Genomic DNA, 19748 nt, shown 5'->3' with positions numbered 1-19748 from the left:
ATACGGGTTTGAAATTTGTACTGTAGACCACGCGGACGAAGTCTCGAGCATAAGCTAGTCATTTATAATAACATAATTATAGCTAATTTACTTTCACTCGGCCAATTATAATTTTAGATTGCATTACATTAGTGTTATCGATAACGTGTTTACAATAGATCGATTACAAACTAGAATTAGGGCGGAAACTATGCCTATTGCCTATCTAAGTATCTACCAACTATGCGTTTCAAGCAAGAAGGAACCGTGATAACAAGCCGCCATTTTAGAGCGAGCGAAGCGAGGCTTCTGCTTCCTGCTTATGAGTGCGTCATAAGCAGAAGCTAGTACATTCCCGCAGTTTGCTAATGGCAGCCCGTTACCAGGGTTGTATCATCATGATCAACCCATCGCCGGCTCACTACAGAGCACGGGTCTCCTCTCAGAATGAGAAGGGTTTTGGCCTACCACGCTGGCCATGTGCGGATTAGTAGACTTCACACACCTTTTGAAAACATTATGAAGAACTCTCAGGTATGCAGGTTTCCTCACGATGTTTTCCTTCACCGTTAAAGCAAGTGATATTTTATTACTTAAAACACACATAACTCCGAAAAGTTAGAGGCCCGGCATCGAACCCCCGACCTTCGATTAGAAGGCGGACGTCCTAACCACTAGCTTATCACAGCTACTTTACTTAAGTCTTAACAGCTACCAGGGTTGTATGGAACACCAAAAAAGTGTACTTACAATTCCCATTTGTCCCAGATCCAGGTCCTTGCAGGTGTACCAATCGAACAGACACACAGAATAATAACAATGCACACAGGCCTTTCATTTTTTTTTCACCGCCGAAAAAAATCCAATTAATTTAGAACGATTTTTATTATTTATCTTGCCTACTTAACTAGGTACTTATTATTTTCAATTTAAATGCAAGGTTTCTTCATCAACACATACCTACTAATTATTTAATTAATTATCTCAAAGAATCATTTTTGTAGATTAGCTTCTGGTTTTTAATTAATTCTTGCAAAATCATAAAAGTTTTAGAACGCGCTTATTTAAAACTTTTAAATAAGGAACAATTTATATGTACTATAGACAATTGTTTTTGTTTCTATTGTATTTTTTAGATCTAGATTCGAGTATTTTTATTTTAACACATGCGATGTGGTTTTATTATAATTTATTTATTACATTTAACTATTTAGGTACGCGGAATTAAAAACTGTGCGACCGCGTGGAATGTCGTCGTGTTACGACAGAATCCGCGCACAGGACTGATGATTCAAGGCAAATTAGTATATATTAATTTAAAATAGGTATAATATATTATGTGGAAGACTCAATACCTCAGTTGTTTAAAGGGTTACCAAATCCAAAACGTCCTAGGTTCCAATCCTATAACTGTTAAACTATTATCTTACCTACTTGTAGCCTAGCACAAGATTAACTTTGATGCTTAATTTGCAAAAAAGTGCACGATTTTTTTAGTCAAGTTTATATACAGTAGGCGGCAAGAAATATTGTACATCGACCTTTAAAAAGAGATAGCGGTTTCGTAGAGCGTTGTCTCTGTCGTTGAAACCGACAAACGTCATATAGATATGAGTGATAGAGACAACCCTCTACAAAGCCGAAATCCCTTTCTAAAGGTCGATGTATGTCTATGTACCCGGTAGGAATATTGTACATCGACCTTTAGAAAGAGATGGCGGTTTCGTAGAGCGTTGTCTCTGTCGTTGCGTAAAATTGCGGCTCGTTATAAGGCATGCTGAATAAATTACGAATAATAATATTATTACGTTGTCAATATAAATAAATTAATAAGTTGTGACATCACTAAAGGTCGGAAGTCAAGAGGTGACCTCAGGCTGACAGATGGAGTGACAAAAAAAGAATCTCATCTATATTGACGTAATACCGCAACATTATAAGTAGGTACAGTGCGACAAGGCTATCTTGGCGCGTGGCGAAAATCGGAACTAACGTTGCCGTCAAGTGTCCCCTTTGTTCTTGTTTGAATATTCTAAGCCTTGTTCTCCAACAGCGCCCCCCTGTCAATGTCATTCAAGTGCCAAGAGATCTTGTCGCTCTAATTAAGTTTTCCTTGTTTTGCGACAGAACCCTAAAAATTACAATCCTTCATACAGAAATAATCAGAAACACTTCCGCCGTCTTGCCTTCTCGGGCGTGAATAATATATTATTTAGGTAAGTATAGTTATAATATTATGCGTATTATTATGTACGCGACAGGTTGAAATGGCAATCGGGGAGGGAACGCCCCGCACAATCTGATGCGGGGCGTCCCCCCGTCTATACCCCGATTGTAATCTCAACCTATCGCTAATACAGTGCGACAAGGCTCTCTTGGCACTTGAATGACATGACAGGGGGGCGCTGTTGGAGAACAAAGGCTTAGAATATTCAAACACGAACAAAGGGGACACTTGACGGCAACGTTAGTTCCGATTTTCACCACGCGCCAAGATAGCCTTGTCGCACTGTAGGCCAGGTATAGGGCATGGGCACTGTTGCAAAATAAACACAAAAACAATTTGAAATTAGCTATAATAGTCCCAAGGTGCTGGAATGGCGACCTCGCACAGTAGACGCAGCGTTGGAAGACCACCCGGCCCACTAGATGGACGGACGACATCAGACGAGTCGCAGGGAGCCGCTGGATGGCGGGGGCGCAAGACTGTGGCGTGTGGACTGTGGAAGTCCCTACAAGAGACCTATGTCCAGCAGTGGACGTCTATCGATTGATGATGATGATAATGATGATGGGTCATTCATAGTCTCGTAAGTTTACTGGGCTATATTGTCCATTTCAGTATTGGTGCCCCTTAGGCTCACTACTTATAGACCCATAGGAATGGTAGCTACTTAAAGACGGGATGCTTGACCTCGTCGTCAGGGTATCCAGAGAGTCAGTGGGATGCCAGCTTCCGTCGTCATCCCGATCATGATGGCTTTTAGAACTCACGGAGGTCACATCGTTCGGGACCTCCTTTGAATTATTTGGGGCACCTCCTTTTGAAAGCTCTTCAGGACGACACTGTAATGAAATCAATACACGAGTCAGACTCTCAGACGAAAGGTTCCGTACCATCCTACAGTTCTTGCAATTTCCGAAGGCGAGTGGACTTTACTTGTAGTTGCGTAGGATACGCGGGATTGTGTAAGTGTGCGTGCATGTCGGACCAATCAGTCGCGAGCAAGCGCTCGCAAATGCACACACCGCGGAAGACGAAGCCCCCCATTTCTAACGTCACCCGGACGTGGACTCACTCCACGGCCTCGGGGGGCGTGCGGACTAACCAGTAGACCAACAACTCCACCCATCCCAACGTCATCCTAAGCCGTGCTCCGAGCCTCACAGGAGGCGCCCGTAGGAGGACGTTGCCCCCCGACCTCTCGAATTATTTCTTCGAGCCCTAGGGCTCACCCCCAGGCGCGGAGCTTCGCGGCTCGCGCCACCGGTGCCACTGTAGGCGGCCAGTAGGTCCTACGCAGCATAATCAATCCGAAACACACAAAAACAACGCTCTACAAAGCCGAAATGTCATTCTAAAGGCCGATGTGCATCACTTTCGGCCGCGTACTGTACCTCAACTGAGAATCGAACCTGTGCGAGAGACCGTCGCTTCTCTAACTCGTCCCGTAGCTTGGGGCAGGCAGCGTGCTCGGCTGGCTGCTCCACTTGGCTGGCTTCCTTCTCCCGACCCTCATACTCCGCCTGGTGCTCTTGCCAGAACTGATCTACCCCATAGGTCTCTTCTACAAAGTTAAAGTTCTATCATGATCAACCCAGTACTCACTATGAGTACGAATCCTCTCAGAATGAGAAGGGTAAGACCATAATCCACCACGCTGCCAAAGTCACCTCAACATCATCATCATCAACCGATAGACGTCCACTGATGGACATAGGTCTCTTGTAGGATCCAACGCACATCTTAACTACTGGACGGATCGGGTTGAAATTTGGCATGCAAGCTATTAAGGACGTGGACATCCGCTTAGAAAGGATTTTTTGAAAATTCAACTCCTAAGAGAGTAAAGTTGAAATTTGTGTAATCCACGTGGACGTAGTCGCATGCATAAGCTTGTGTGTAAAAGTTGTTTTTTTTAGATACAAGTTAGCCCTTGACTGCAACCTCATCTGGTGGTAAGTGATGATGCAGTCTAAAATGGAAGCGAGCTAACCTTTAGGGGTATGGCAGTTTTTATTAAACCCATGCCCCTTGGTTTCCACACGGCATCGTACCGGAACGCTCGATCGCTTGACGGCACGCCCTTTGCCGGTAGGGTGGTAACTAGCCCGGCCGAAGCCTCCCACCAGACAAGACCAACAATTAAGAAATAAAAAAAAATCCAAACCCCTGCCACGAAGCCGAACCCAGGACCTCCCACACCACAGTGAGATACAGACAAGACCACAGTGACTACTACTGCGCCAGGGAGGTCGTCAATTATAGTTATACCAGTACCTACCTCTGATGGTTTCATATTCTTCATAGGTCGAGGTCCACCTTCATCCTCCAATTCTTTAGTGGTTTCCTCAATACATCTCTTTTTTTGGGTTGGCATTTTATAAACTTAATTTTCTTCTATTTAATTTGTCTTCAAATTTATTTTTTTAAATTAATATGAATGTATCTACACAAGATCTACACATTTTCTAATTTTCTAGGAATTAGGATTTTTTTCACATTACTTTAAATAAAAAATACTTAATAAACACTTGACTGATTATGTTAATAAAATAAAATAAAATGAACAAGGTGACATGATTACAAACAAATGGATGAAAAAAAGGAATGGAATCCAATACGCCAATGTCAGATTTTCACATTTCTGACTTATTGACTTTTTAACTTCTCTCAAAGAGTATGTAATCACTACGTTCTCTATCATGGCATGGAAATGCATGGAAAGAGGTAGGTATACTCTGCGACAGGTCGACATGGCTCGGGCTATGAGACAGGGGGACGACCCACACACCCACACTCGCCTACACCGGGTTAGCACGGGTGTGGGGTGGGGTGTTCCCTCTCCGATTGCCATCTCGACCTCTCGCGTACCTACTATATTGTCTCATCATCATCAACCGATAGACGTCCACTACTGGACATAGGTCTCTTGTAGGAACTTCCACACGCCACGGCATTGCACCGCCTGAATCCAGCTTACTCGTCTGATGTCGCGCCCGTTCACCTAGTGGACGTGGTCTTCCAACGCTGGCGTCTTCCGGTGTGAGGTCGCCATTCCAGCACCTTGGGACCCAACGTCTATCGGTTGTAGGAACTATGTGCCCTGCCCATTGCCACTTCAGCTTCCCAACCTTAAGAGAAACTCCAAGCATAGCTCTCTCCATCGCCCTCTGAGGACTCTGGGCTTTCTTTTGAGACCCATAGTTAATGACCATGTCTCGGAACCATGTCATCACTGGCAACACGCACTGTTTGAAGACTTTGGTCTTCAAGCACGCTGCCCAACCAAGTAGGATTCAGCGGTTGATCTCTTTCTTATATTGTTATATATGTCTAGTGCATGCAAAATAAGTAGTCTAATCTGAAGTTGCAACATGGTGGTCTGCACAGGAACTAGGCTAAGGATTTACATAAAATACAACAACCCAGCTGACACCTGCTTATGTAGGTACATGAATGCTGAGTTGCATCTATGCTCATGTTCAGATTGACCATTTTTTCACTCTTTAGCCGTCTTATATGCAATATGTAATGTACCCGGCAAGAAGATATTGTACAATCAATCTTTAGAAAGAGATCAAGTTTCTTAGAGCGTGGTCTCTGTTGTTGAGACCGACAAAACGTCCACATAGGTATGAGTGACAGAGACAACGCTTTACAAGCCAAAATCCCTTTCTAAATGTCGAGGTACAATATTTCCTGCCAAGCAACTCAGCATTACAATATGATTCTACATAGAAACTGACTAGGTGGCATCTGTATACTTAATTGACTGCCGTACTCTGTTGCCGTAAGTCGGCCTGCTTCCATTGACTGCATCAACACTTCCCAGAAGGTTGGATCTAAGTCAAGGGCTACCTTGTCATCAAAATTAAAAAAAAAAACTTATAGGAAAGTAATAATAATAATAATATAAGAAAGTAGTACCTAACCAAAATAAATAACATTAAGTATTTTTAGAAGTGTAATACAAATCTTAGGTTTACCTTACAATGAGAAAGACTTATTTTAAGGTATCCATCAGTCACTGCACAAAGATTTGAACCTTCAATCGTTAGGTAATTATTACAAGTATATCACTATAGAAACTTATGAACTACACCGAATTCTGAAACTTATCGACGACCACGGCCTCGTCCTCCACGACCTCCGCGCGGGCCTCCTCGCCCGCCTCGTCCCGCGGCCTCTTCCGCCTCGAGACCCACCGCCTCGAGAGAATCCACCCTCGCGTTTGCCTTTCCCCTTCGGAGCATCATCTATGAGCAGAGTTTCGAGAGGTAAACTATCGGGGAGTAGGAAATATCGTATGTTATTCCCGCGTATGCTCAAAGTTTCCAGTTGCAGCTCCTCTTTGTTTTTCAGAGTAACTTTTACCGCCTTCAAATGTGTATTCATCGCGACATCGACCGCCGGTTATCGTCCGTGAACAACGCTGCCGTGTTTTCAACTCGATTGTAACGGTCTCGTGGCTCAGTTTCATCAAAAATCTTACGAGTTTCATCTTAATTGGTTTCTTTTACTAATTTACTTGAAAACAAGATAAGCGTCGTTTTTTTACACGAAATAACCTAAAATGACCTAAGAATTTGCCGACCAAACAAATATGGCAGATTTATTGTAATGTTGCCAGTTATAAATAATTGTACTAGGCATAGGACAAACAGCTTTGGATTCTAGCTTTTTGAGGTTAGTTGGACTGAATGGTTTTTTATTCATTAGTTATTTTGTCATCAGTCGGTGTTTCATAAAAACAGCATATTTTAAAGATTTTTTTCGTTGAATTTATGAGATATCATGAACCCTGATGTTATTATTGAAGTACCAGAAACTGATAATGAAGCAGAAGAGGAAAGAAGAAGAAAAATCTGTTTGTGCACGACTAATCCTACAAAGGAACAGGTATCACAGCTATAGAATAATTATTTATTAGCGACCAGCGTAGTATTGTAGCCTTATTCTGGTTCCATTCCAGTTTCTAGTCCTAGCTAGACTCCTGTATCTGACTGCTTAAATGGACAAACTGATCTTTTCAAACATGAGCCTGATCCATCAGTTGTTTCTTTAACTAAGTATGTAACTATATACGTTCGCTAGTTAGGAGCTTTACCAACAAGGTTCTAATCATTTCATTTTTCTCATAGGATGCCGTGGTTAGTTAGTAGTTACCATCAAGTAACATCTCAGTAATCTATACAGTGCCAACTAGTTATTCTCTCTAGGATAAACTACCCGGCTGCGATTTATCCGCCTCCACGTGTATTTAGCTTTTTAAAATCCCGTGGGTACTATTTGTGATCGGGGTTACCTACCTGGTGGCCCAGGTATATCTGTCCCCGAGATGCCAGCTTCTGGTCAATTTTTTTCAAAATCGATCAAAAGATGGGCCATGTAAAGGTAACAGGCAGACAGACATATAAAGACACACGTCTTTCGCATTTATTATAATATTGTCGATTAGTTCCTAGAGCATAACTTTTACTTGTATCCAAATCACGATGGTTTGTTTGATCAATAAAAGACCGTACATCACGACAAGGAGACAAAGTACCTAGATAAAAATGGAAAACGCAATGTTGGAATTGTCAGTGACCGCAGAAATCTCCGAAAAAGAAATAGAAGAGTTCGATTCACCTACTGACTATGATGAAATTCAAGCGCATTAGTTTTAACTGAAGAACAGGTACTAAATTATTTACGAATTTTAAATTATCGACGATAGTCACCGACTATAGGATAACACCTCTGTTAAGAATAAAAGCTAGTGGACGATCAGGGTTTGTGAAATGCAGTCACTTACCGGATCCGGGAACGAACAACCTCTTATAATTAAAATAAAATACATATGTGAAAGTATGTTTGTCTGTCTGCAAACCTTTCACGGCTCAGATGCTGAACCTGACGAACTTTAACACATAGTCTTCTAGATATGAAGGGTTTCTACATTCTGCATCCTACAGGTTTTTAAAATCTGTCATAATATGAACTCATGGGCGTCTTCGTGTTCTGTCGGATATTGGTACCACGGTAGATACATGAAAAAACTCATACGAGTGCTGAACTCACGGTGCTTTTTTGGCATCATGTATGATTATAGGTTTCAAAAAGTTACCAATAAGTACCTATTATATAATGGTTGAAAGAATGAAAACTGAATTATAAAATCATCTTTCAGAAGAATGACTTGCACGAGGCTTTCAATCTTCTTGATTATAATGGAGAAGGGAAAATAAAAGCTGAAGATTTCCGCGTTGCAATAAAAGCATTGGGTAAGGTGGAAAAATGCTGTTTTAGCTTAGCTTTAGTGAACACTAAAGAAAAGTCCTACTCACTAACACCCGCTTAAACCTTTGGGCCTAGGAAAATTAATTTGTACAGAGGTTCTCTTTTTGATTTCGTTGTTGTTATTTAAAAAATGGCTGCACACACTTCTTATAATATATAATACACTAGCCGATGCCCCCGACTTTGTCCGCGTGGAATTAGGTTTTTAAAAATCCTGTGGGAAATCTTTGATTTTCCGGGATGAAAGTTGCCTATGTCACTCTACAGGTCTTTATCTATACCCATGCAAAAATCACGTCAATTCGTTGCACCGTTACGACGTGACTGAAGGACAACCAAACAACCATAAACAAACACACGTTCGCATTTATAATAAGGGTACCTACTGATAATTAACACGCTATAGTCAGACCTAAAATTAAATTTCTACCTCAAAAAAGGATAACTCTGAAATCTTGTTAACGGTTGTAAATACACAAAAGGCTACGAACCAACGAAAGAAGAATTACAGAACATGATCAACGGCGTGGACAAGGGGCAGACGGGCAAGCTGAGTTATGAGAACTTTGAAACCCGCCATCATGAGGAAGATGATGTCCGTCGATAGCGATGGTGACATCATGAAGAGCTTCCGACTCTTTGACCATGGATGATACCGGTATAGCAAGAATTTTACTCCACTGCTTTAGCGATGTGAAAACCAGTCGACGTAGTCGCGGGCAGCAGCTAGGGTAGTGTAGTCACAGAATTCTAAATTGGAACTACAACAAAAATTATGATTCCATAAAAGTTTATTTGAAAAAAAAACTATTTTGCTTACTTTATAATAAGGCGACCCTGTTTTGGCAATTTCAAGCAGCTACCTTAAGTGCCCCGTATACGGTCAAACATGTTTGTCAAACAAGCCACCAATCAAATTTGCCAAACACGTAGTTTGTTTGACAAACGCATCAAACACGACCGCAGACGATCAAATAATTTTGACAAACACGTAATATTTGGCAAACATGTTTGAACTTTTACGCGGCACTTTAAGTATAGAAATAGTTTGGAAAACAATTTCTTCAGCAAAGCAACTTAAATTAAACTCTAGCGCTATGCAAATAAGTATTCTTCTACTATAATATGTAATGATTGGTCGCTGCTCATCAGCCGCGTGGTGCTAGTATAGGTAACTTTATTTTTCAACACTTCTATATTAATTATCAGTTCTCCTGATTTCTGAGATGTGATTGTTTAATAAAAAATTTACAGGTTTTATAAGTTTTGAAAACGTGAAACGCGTCACACGAGTTCTTGGAATATATTTAACAGATGAAGAAATTCAGGAGATGATGGATGATGCTGATAAGGATTTTGATGAATATGTAAGTTATTTTATTGCGAAATACAATATTGCGAAGTAGATTGTTTTATTTACTCTAATACCTTGTTCTTATTTTGCAGATATCGTTGAAGAATTCATGAAAATGATTAAAAACTCTGTAAATATGTTACTCCATAGAAGCCATTGTAAAATTCATTTGTGACTATTCTATGTTCACCGATCACGACCTGTATATGATTAGCAGAATAGTCTGACAATAAAAAAATTGTAAATTATTTACCTATAATCTCAAATATCTTTTATTGTACTGTAACTTATTTAAAAGGTTTTCTAAGCCTCCACAATCAGTACCATATTATAACTGTGAAAGTGTGTATGTTTGTTGGTTATTGTTGGTTTATTCCCACGGAGTTTTAAAAATCTAAATCCATGCGTACGAAGTCGCGGGCATCATCTAGTACATTATATTATACAACCTCCTAGATATTTTTAAATTATTGCAACATTTACAGTCTCAATGTTGAGAGGCTCAAAAGAGCTAGAAACCCAGAGCTGCAAACCAATTGAGAGCTGAATAAAAAGTATTTTTGTCTATGTTTTTTGACATTTGAAAAAAAAATTGTGCTTTTGTTTTCGGGTTGGAAATTGGAATTCAAGAATTTTAATTTGAATTTGTTTGGGCTTGAGGTTTTGTGATTTTATTTTCGATAGATTTTTCTGGAAGTCTTCCGTGAAAAATATTAATTACCTTTAACGCAGTCCTCATAGTGTATTTGAAAGAGACATCACCTCTAAGCTCCACAATAAAATGAGTAAGTTGGACGATAAAGTCAAACTTTTGTTGACTGTCATAGGACTCTGTTTTAAAACCAAGCAAGTGTGCATTGTAGAGTCTATATCTCCTGAGAGTGCTCCAATGTCGGAGTAAGTAATTTGAGAGTGTTCTAGAAGCAGGGGCATAGATTAGTAGGGCAATTGCTTGCTTTCCTGCTTTAGTAAGAATAGAAAGGGGCGGGTGGTGCATATATATTTCAATCTGCATGTTGTATCATACAGATGTGCCTGTATCTATCCTTAACTACAATTTATTACAGTATGTTCGTAGTTAAATTATAGACATGTAGGTTAGGTACATAGCTAATTTAATTACCCTTGCACTCTTAACTAATTGTACAGCTTCCAGCTTCCAGGAGTGAGTTTTGTGGCTTTTTCTATTGTATACATTCTAATGACAGGTTTACTTAAATCTAGTGCTATCCTTTTAAAATAAAATATTTTTTATTTAGTTACAACTTTTACAAGTATTTTTGAATCATCAGATGCATCTACCACTAGTCAGAATGCCTTTCCTACTTTTCTGGAGGGAGCACAATTAAAGGCATATAGCAATACATTAATTAGACGTGTGATTTTAGTTTAAAGATTGTTAACTGTAGAATTAGCCACAATAATTATTGTGTGTGTAAAACTAAATGTTTTATCTATACTCAAAAGTGTATTTTACTTTCAGAAATGGATGAAAATGGAACAGACAGCACAATGGAAGAGAAATGTGAATATCTAATGAACATAGTTGTAGAATCACGCAAACAGTTGGCAAAATGTGCATAGATTACGATCAAAAGAAATCTTGGTCGACAACAAATTGTTGAAACTCCAACTCAAAATATCACTTCATGTCGATTCAAAGCTAAGAATATACCACAAGTTAACACTGATGGGATGAAAAAGGATGTGGAGGATTTTACTGATGAGATTTACTGTCACAAAGGAGGTGAATGACCTGAGTCACAATGTGAGGGATATGCAAAGTATAGTTTTGCAGTTAAAGAACGACACGGTCGGGCAAAAGTTGAAAAAGAAAATCACTGCAGATGCACTATTGGCTGAGGCAAAGAGGAAAAATAATAAATGATGCTTATTTCCAAACTTTTTGTTTTATTACAACGCTTATAGCTTTTTGTCAAAAGGACTAAACAAATTTCAAACCCCTATTTTACCCCTTTAGGGCTTGAATTTTCAAAAAATCCTTCTTAGCGGATGCCTACTACGTCATAATAGTTATCAGCATGCTAAATTTCAGCCCGATCCGTCCAGTAGTTTGAACTGTGCGTTGATAGATCAGTCAGTCACCTTTTCCTTTTATATATTTAGACTAGCAACCTGCTCCCACTTCGCACGGATAGCTTATAACAATTTTCGCGTAGGGATCTCCAATTTTTTTGAAAATAGAATATAGCCCATGTCGCTAAGGAATAATGTGACTTTCTACTGGTGAAAGAACTTTCAAAATCGGTTCAGTAGTTCCAGAGATTACTTCCTTCAAATAAACTTACAAACTTTACCTCTTTGAAATATTAGTATAGACTAGCGACCCGACCCTGCCTCGCACGGGTAGTGTGTTAGGAAATTCTAATTTTTTTTTCAATAAAATATATAGATTTTACTCAAGAATAATGTAGCTCTACGAGGTGGAGATAAAAGTCATTATGCTAACTATGTGATATTTTAGAAATTCTCTTCCATTCCGTTTCTATTTAGAAAAATTTTTGCGGAAAAGGATAGCACTAGATTTAGACCTGTTATTTAGTTTAGTTTAGAGATTGTGTACAAGAGAATCGGCCCCAATAATGTGAACAACAAAATATCAAAATTAGTCACCTTATTAACCGGTGTTATTAGAATCTGTGGTAATTTTGTTCCGATTGGATAACGGTTTTTCTTCCTATTAATAATCTGTATTATTTGTACAGATAACAAATACAATTGTAAATTTTCAAACTTTTTTACATTACTAAGACGTGGCTTTTGAATTTCACAAAAATACAATATTCGTCAGTTCGCTAGTTTTTTAATGCGTGATTTTCCTATCCGCACCTACTAAGAAATAAAATTAGAAAGATCAGAACAGAATACATATAATAAACTGTTATTATTTTAATTTAAATAAGATCTCATTTTCGATCTCGTTTCTAAGCAACTACAGCTATTGTTTGAATTTGACATTTTCATAGATCTCAGTTATTTATATTGCGCTGTGATTGCGCATGAAAAGTGCTTTTGATTTTTAAAAAAATTGCTGCATTGCATTATTTAATATCAGGCAATGACTGATTTACAAAGTGTTTTTAAACAACAAAGCATAGTGCCCGATATATTGACTATAGCACCTACGGAGCCAATAAGCATCCAATATCCTAGCAGAGTAACAGTTCAGATAGGAAGAGAGTTAACTCCCACTCAAGTGAAAGATAAACCCGTTGTAAAATGGGCAGCTAAAGATTCTGAATACTATACTTTAGCATTAGTGGATCCAGATGCCCCGAGTAGAGAAAATCCTAAGTTTAGAGAATGGCATCACTGGCTCGTTGGTAACATTTTAGGAGGTGATATGAATAAAGGTGAAGTATTGTCTGATTATATTGGATCTGGACCACCAAAAGGAACAGGATTACATCGATACATATTTTTAGTATACAAGCAACAAGATAAATGTGATTTTTCAAAAGTGCCTAAGCTTCCAAATAACTCTGGCGAGAAAAGAGGGAACTTTTCTATTAGCAAATTTGCTCAGCAGTTTAAATTGGGTACGCCAGTAGCTGGAAATTTTTACGTGGCTAAATATGATGACTATGTTCCGAAGCTGTACGCAAAACTGAAAGGTTAATTTATAAAAATGAGATAAATATTATTTTAAATAAAAACCGGTATTTATCGAAACATGTCAAGAATTCGGGGCAAGCTTTTTCTAGAAAAAAAAAATTGTCTATGGCTGATCGATAATTATTTCCGCCTCCGCGTGATAATCTCATTTTTTGGCCGTCGCCTGTCGTCATATCACATCATCCGCCATTACATTTTGGAGTTTGCGTAAATTGGTCGTTGCACTGCCTGCGTCACTAGAGCCTAGATTCTAGAACCGCATTATCAGTGACATTTTTAGTGTTCGTGCGTCGCATCGCAGCGTTTCGTTAGAACAAAGAGTAGTGACGTTCAATCGTATGTCCATCCAGAATCTCAACACATTCGACCCATTCGCCGATGCTATCAAAAGCTCGGAAGACGACGTTCAAGATGGACTAGTCCACGTTCGGATCCAGCAGCGTAACGGGCGTAAGACGCTAACGACGGTGCAGGGCCTGTCGTCGGAATATGACCTGAAGAAGATCGTGCGGGCATGCAAGAAGGAGTTCGCGTGCAACGGAACGGTCGTGGAGCATCCGGAGTACGGCGAGGTGCTGCAGCTGCAAGGCGACCAGCGCGAGAACATTTGCCAGTGGCTCACCAAGTCGGGGCTCGTCAAGCCAGAGCAGCTCAAGGTGCACGGCTTCTAGCCGCCGCGCGCCCGCATCGCGACTAACATGTCCACCGCCGTGACATCATCATAGTTCTTCTAATATTATGAGAGCGTGCGCGTTTAACTTATAACCCTATCGAATATGTATTTAGAAAGTACCGACGTTTACAGAGAGTCTTGGAGCGAGGCCGCCCGCCTCTCGCGCCCTGTGCCTTGCTGTCTCCCTAATTGTAATATAAAACATTGTGCTAATATTTTTGAATATCGAACGCCGTCTCGTATATCTCTGGACAGGTTTAGTTGCTAATAACGCTGAACGAAATAGTCAATAAATCAACTTTTTGTTTTTGTACGAATTAATTATAAATTGCTGTAATAATATGATGTCTCAATTATTAAACATGTTTTTGTACGTGTGGCTTTCATTTTTGTCGCGGTGGCGTCCTATAACGGTATTCTACAAGGTGTAAGTTGTAACAATAGGTAGTGAAAGTCTGACTCAACTAGGCTATTTCTTGCGAATACGTCATGCGAATCAAAGTCTCTTACCGCGGCGAGCCTAAGTTTTAGTAGGTTATGTTTGTAGGTTTTTAGTGTTTGTCTATGATTATTGAGTGAACATCAAAACATCACAACCGATTTTGATGAAGTTTTCGAAAACCAATTAAGTTCCTGGAAATTTCTTTGATCACTTTACCAATGCAGTGGTAGAGTAATTACTGATAACCCAGAGAGTTCGAATTCTAAAAACACAGTGGGGCATAAGCCCGACTGCCTTTATAGTAGGTATTTTAATCATATTTTCCTTATAAATACAACTTATGACTAATTATAATAATTGTATTTTTACATTAAGAAATAACAATTGTATTTTTTTAAAAAGCTGTGATAGCCTAGTGGTTAGGATGTCTGCCTTCTAATCGGATGTTGGGGTTCGATCTCCCGGGCGCACATCTCTTAACTTTTCTGAGTTATGTGCGTTTTAAGTAATTATCACTTGCTTGAAAGAAAACGTCGTGAGGAAACCTGCATGCCTGTGATGTAATACATAATATAATGTTCTCAAAGGTGTGTGAAGTTTACTCATCAGCACATGGCCAGCGTTTTAGACTATGGCCAAAACCCTTCTCACTCTGAGAGGAGATCCGTGCTCTGTAGTGAGCCGGCGATGGGTTGATCAATTGTATTATTAATCTACCTCTACAGATGGTAAAATGAAATGCATATCTTTGTATCAGGTGCACAAGTAATTAAAGATTCATCCACACATAATCATCATCATCAACCGATAGACGTCCTGGACATAGGTCGCTAGGGACTGCCTGAATCCAGCGGCTCCCTGCGACTCGTCTGATGTTGTCCGTCCACCTAGTGGGGGGCTGCGTCTTCCGGTGCGAGGTCGCCATTCCAGCGCCTTGAGACCCCAACGTCTATCGGTTGTACGAACTATGTGCCCTGCCCATTGCCACTTCAGCTTCGCAACCTGTTGAGCTATGTCAGTGGTTACTCTAGTTCTCCTACGGATCTCCTCATTTCTGATTTGATCACGTAGAGAAACTACAAGCATAGCTCTCTCCATCGCCCGCTGAGTGACTCTGAGCTTTCTTAAGAGGCCCATAGTTAGCGACTAGTACAAGTTTACTATCAGTTGATGATGATGATGATGATGATATTAGCTAGAAATAAATATCCAATAGATAAACTCATATTATATTCAATGTCAGTAAATACACTTGTTCCTAGATTCCATAATATTATTATCAGGTCTAATACCTAACACAGTAATATATTTATACATAGTATGTAGTCAATTAATTCAAACGAACTGTTGATATCTGATACAATAATGGTCAAGTGGGAGACAGACTTACACATGAAGGGTTCCATAAGGAAAAAAGGAGCCCTTGAGGATCTCTTTGTTGTCTGTCTCTGTCGTATGTCAAGAAAAACTATAGGGTATAGATAATTCAATCCATGATGACGCGCCCCAGACCATCACGCTGACCAAGTGCGGTTTGGCATACACAAATCTTTGAAAACATGGCGAATTCTCAGGTCTCATCACGATACATTTCGTTCACCGTTAAAGCGAGTGATACCATCCATAACACCAAAAAGTTAGAGGTGCATGCCCGGGATCGAACCTCCGAGCTCCTGAATAGGAGGTGGATGTCTAAAACACTAGGCTATCAGGGCTCATAAGCCGTATTTAATATTATATTCTGCTCTACTTCCTATTTACAGTGATGATAATATAAATCATCGGTAGACAGACATCGAAATCATCGCACGTTTCAAGATTGTGACCTCAGCCTTGTATGCGGCTAGGGTTGACAACCGTACTATAATAACTATATGTTTATATACAAGAGTGAATAGGCATCTTCTAGGTAAACGCGTCCCATCTTAGGCCACATCATCACTTTCCATCAGGTGTGATTGTGGTCAAGCGTATACCTATAATGAATATTTAAAAAAAAAATAGTATTGTACTAATATTTCGGCTCTGCGTACTATTCACTGTTGAACAAATAGTACCCAAAAATACTATATTTCAGTTGGATTGGTCGAGCATTCTTTTTAACAAACAAACCCATAGTTTTGTAAAAGAAAGGCCTAATTTTGTAAACTAAAATAGTACTTCTGACATGACAGTTCACACATATAGAACAATTTATTTTTTATTTTTTATAAAGATTAGCCATGTTAAATGACAAATATTCCCCTTTCCTCTCCAATTAAGCGTCAGGCTTGTGCTAGGAGCAGGTACGACAATAGTGCAACGGGCGGGGTTTGAACCGTCGACCTTTCGGTTTTCAGTCCACTCCTATACCGGTTGAGCTATTGAGGCTCGACAAAAATGGCGAGATATCCAAAATTGACTACAAAATAATAGAGTTAAATGTGAAATAAAACTTACTTTTGTCTTTTTTACTGTTTCTATTCAACAGACGTACTATGTTTTATTGAAGCGTACTATGTTTGTTGTGGCTTATTTTGAAAAACTATAATCAGCCGAAATAATGTTGGCAACCCTATATGCGGCTGGCAATGACTCACTCTTCCTTGTCGGCAAAACGACGCGCGCGCACGTTCATAGCCGCCATCTTGTTGTGAAATACACTACAACTTTGCCCGTGCTTTGCCGCGTATTTGTACATTGAAAATTGAAACGTGATTAATCAATCATCAATATATACGTATAAGTACGCGACAGGTCGAGATGACAAACAACGCGTTTTAAGTTATATTAAATATCATTTGATTTAACGGTGAAGGAAAACATCGTGAGGAAACCTGCGTGTCTGAGAGTTCTCCGTAATTTTTAGGGTTCCGTACCTCAAAAGGAAAAACGGATCCCTCATAGGATCACTTTGTTGTCTGTCTGTCGGGAAACCTACAGGGTTGTGTACCTACCCGTTGACTTAGAATCATGAAATTTGGCATGTAGGTAGGTCTTATAGCAGACATCAGGGGAAAAATCTGAAACCGTGAATTTAGGGTTACATCACCCTAAAAAAATTACATTGTGTTCATGAACTAATAATTAGTATTTTCAATTTTCGAAGTAAGATAACTAGGTACCTATATAAAGTGGGGTATCATATGAAAGGAAAGGAAATTTACCTGTGCATTCTAAAACAGATTTTTATTTATTTTTATGCATCATAGTTTTTGAATTATCGTGCAAAATGTCGAAAAAATACGACTGTAGTGCGGATCCCTCGGTGCGCGAGCCTTCACACTTGGCTGGTTTTTTCAAAGGTGTGTGAAGTCTGCCACTAGACCAGCGTGGCAGACTTGGCCACGGCCAAACCTTTCTCGCTCTGAGAAGAGACCCTCTGTAGTGAGCCGGCGATGGGTTGATCATGATGATGATTACCTACGAGGTAATGCCCGCGACTTCGTCCGCGTGGATTTAGTTCTTTAGGTTTCGTACCCGCTGTCCGTCCGTCCATCTATCTGTCTGTCTGTCAGCGGGCTATATCTCATGAACCGTAATAGGGAGAATGTTAGAATTTTCCCAGAGTATTTATATTGTCGTTATAACAACAAATCACTACCCATATTATAAATGCGAAAGTGTGTGTTGTTTGTTGGTTTGTCCTTCAATCACGTCACAACGGATCGACGTGATGTTTTGCATGGGTAGGTATAGTTTAAGGCCTGGGAGAGTGACATAGGCTACGTTTTATCCCGGAAAATCAAAGAGTTCTCACGGGATTTTTAAGAACCTCAATAGGCTAGTTGACACTTTTTTTAAGTAGGTCTTAAATGGTTAATATTTGTCCTATTAGATCAAAAAAATTAACGTTATATTTTTTTGCGCCCTAAAAACCGTAAAGCTTTAATTTAAAAATATATTTTTCTTAGACAGGTGAAAACACTGTCGGCCATGTTTGGCCGATAGATTATCTGTGCTCTGACGTCATGCATTTGTAAACAACAGCATAACCTCCCAAAGTTTAATAAACATGACTTCTATACTAGTTTACATGAAAAATATAGTAATTATCGTTATTGTATCATCCGAGAATGTAAAAACGCATCGATAAAGACCACAGGAAAGTTGTGGATTAGAGTGCCCAGTGAAATAAATATACTGAACACGCGAAGACTTGCTTAAAGGGATCCTATATCAGTAACGACTGCAACCCAAATTTATTTTTGCAAAGATCACTTTGTTGTAAGTCTTACTTAATAACTTATTCAATTTATAAAGAGAAAACGATAATTTTTTACGTTTATTATGAGTTTTTAGAAATATATAAAAACAAGCTTATGCTCGTGACTTCGCCTGCGTGGACTTCATAAATTTCAAACCCCCATTTAACCCACTCAGGGGTGGAATTTCAAAAAATCCTTTCCTAGTGGATACCTTCTCTTTACCTACAAAGAACACACCCACCAAATTTCATGTATCTAGGACCAGCTGTTTAGATGTTTAGGCTGTGCTTTGATATAATAAGTAGATAATTTAAAGTCCTGACAAACTTTTACAGACTTTAAATTTTATATATATGGATACTACGTTAGTCCACGCGTGACATAGGGATGACATTTCTTTGTTTACATATTTACATCATGGCTGACAGCGTTTTCTGCGTTTCAAATAAAAATAAAAATTGTATTTTTTTAAATTGGATTTATATATCCATCCTGCGTTTTTAATAATTGTTATTGATATATTTCGTTGTCTTAAGCAAAATACTATAATAAATAATCATTTATTGGACGAAATTAGATATGAGTCAAGTAGCGACCTCAATCCACGCCACATCCACGCGTACGACGTCGCAGGCATCAGCTAGTACTTAATATAAATATGTAATTTCAAAATGTTTTTAAATCCCGTGGGACCTCTTTGATTTTTAGGGATTAAAGGATTATATTCCTGTCTCCTGCTATCTCTGCATCAAAATATGCGTTATAAGCGGTGTAGAATGTAGGTATACCTTGCAGGCAAAGTGAATGTTTATCAAGTATCTTAATATTAGGGGCCTTCTTGTTAAAAGAACAAAGCCTCGCACCTCGCACCATAAAAGAGCGGTAAAAAGTATGAATTATTTACCTCGCCAGATAAACCATAGATAACATGAGCAGATAAGCTACGCTAAACGCTTTATGGCTTTGATAGT

At 39.2% G+C, this 19748-nt stretch overlaps 6 protein-coding genes across 7 annotated transcripts in view; 3 read left to right on the top strand and 3 right to left on the bottom strand.

Annotated features, from left to right (window-relative positions):
* The window catches only part of LOC117994413 (transferrin-like), a 28443-nt gene extending 27150 nt beyond the window's left edge, over positions 1-1293 (bottom strand). Inside the window, exon 1 of one of the 2 annotated variants that reach the window (XM_069507495.1) lies at positions 730-1293. In XM_069507495.1, the coding sequence (XP_069363596.1) occupies positions 730-817 (88 nt within the window). In that variant the 5' untranslated portion in view covers positions 818-1293. The remainder of the gene's footprint in view (positions 1-729) is intronic. The other variant, XM_034982320.2, reaches the window with a different exon arrangement.
* A 1513-nt stretch (positions 1294-2806) lies between these two features.
* On the bottom strand, positions 2807-4693 carry LOC117994439 (uncharacterized). The gene is made up of 3 exons (XM_069507826.1): positions 4481-4693; positions 3616-3764; positions 2807-3045 (listed from the first exon to the last, which is right to left on the bottom strand). Exons 1-3 carry the CDS (start codon positions 4578-4580, stop codon positions 2818-2820), a joined length of 477 nt encoding a protein of 158 aa, XP_069363927.1. The 5' UTR covers positions 4581-4693; the 3' UTR covers positions 2807-2817.
* A 1461-nt stretch (positions 4694-6154) lies between these two features.
* LOC117994435 (probable small nuclear ribonucleoprotein Sm D1) lies at positions 6155-6811 on the bottom strand. Its single transcript, XM_034982350.2, is given in 3 exon segments — positions 6155-6372; positions 6374-6646; positions 6648-6811. Coding segments are annotated over 3 exon segments (384 nt in total). The 5' UTR covers positions 6705-6811; the 3' UTR covers positions 6155-6318.
* A 191-nt stretch (positions 6812-7002) lies between these two features.
* Positions 7003-9952, top strand: LOC117994438 (uncharacterized). The gene is given in 7 exon segments (XM_069507364.1): positions 7003-7099; positions 8372-8469; positions 8968-9059; positions 9061-9132; positions 9134-9143; positions 9740-9852; positions 9932-9952. Coding segments are annotated over 7 exon segments (498 nt in total). The 5' UTR covers positions 7003-7007.
* Positions 9953-12912: 2960 nt separating this feature from the next.
* On the top strand, positions 12913-13833 carry LOC117994432 (protein D2-like). The gene has a single exon (XM_034982347.2). It carries the CDS (start codon positions 12919-12921, stop codon positions 13477-13479), a length of 561 nt encoding a protein of 186 aa, XP_034838238.1. The 5' UTR covers positions 12913-12918; the 3' UTR covers positions 13480-13833.
* eIF1 (eukaryotic translation initiation factor eIF1) lies at positions 13637-14521 on the top strand. Its single transcript, XM_034982351.2, has one exon. It carries the CDS (start codon positions 13814-13816, stop codon positions 14144-14146), a length of 333 nt encoding a protein of 110 aa, XP_034838242.1. The 5' UTR covers positions 13637-13813; the 3' UTR covers positions 14147-14521.
* Positions 14522-19748: the final 5227 nt, after the last annotated feature.

The sequence above is a fragment of the Maniola hyperantus genome, chromosome 26 (assembly GCF_902806685.2).
Source record: "Maniola hyperantus chromosome 26, iAphHyp1.2, whole genome shotgun sequence".
Lineage (NCBI taxonomy): Eukaryota > Metazoa > Arthropoda > Insecta > Lepidoptera > Nymphalidae > Maniola > Maniola hyperantus.
This window is presented reverse-complemented; position numbering and strand designations above follow the sequence as displayed.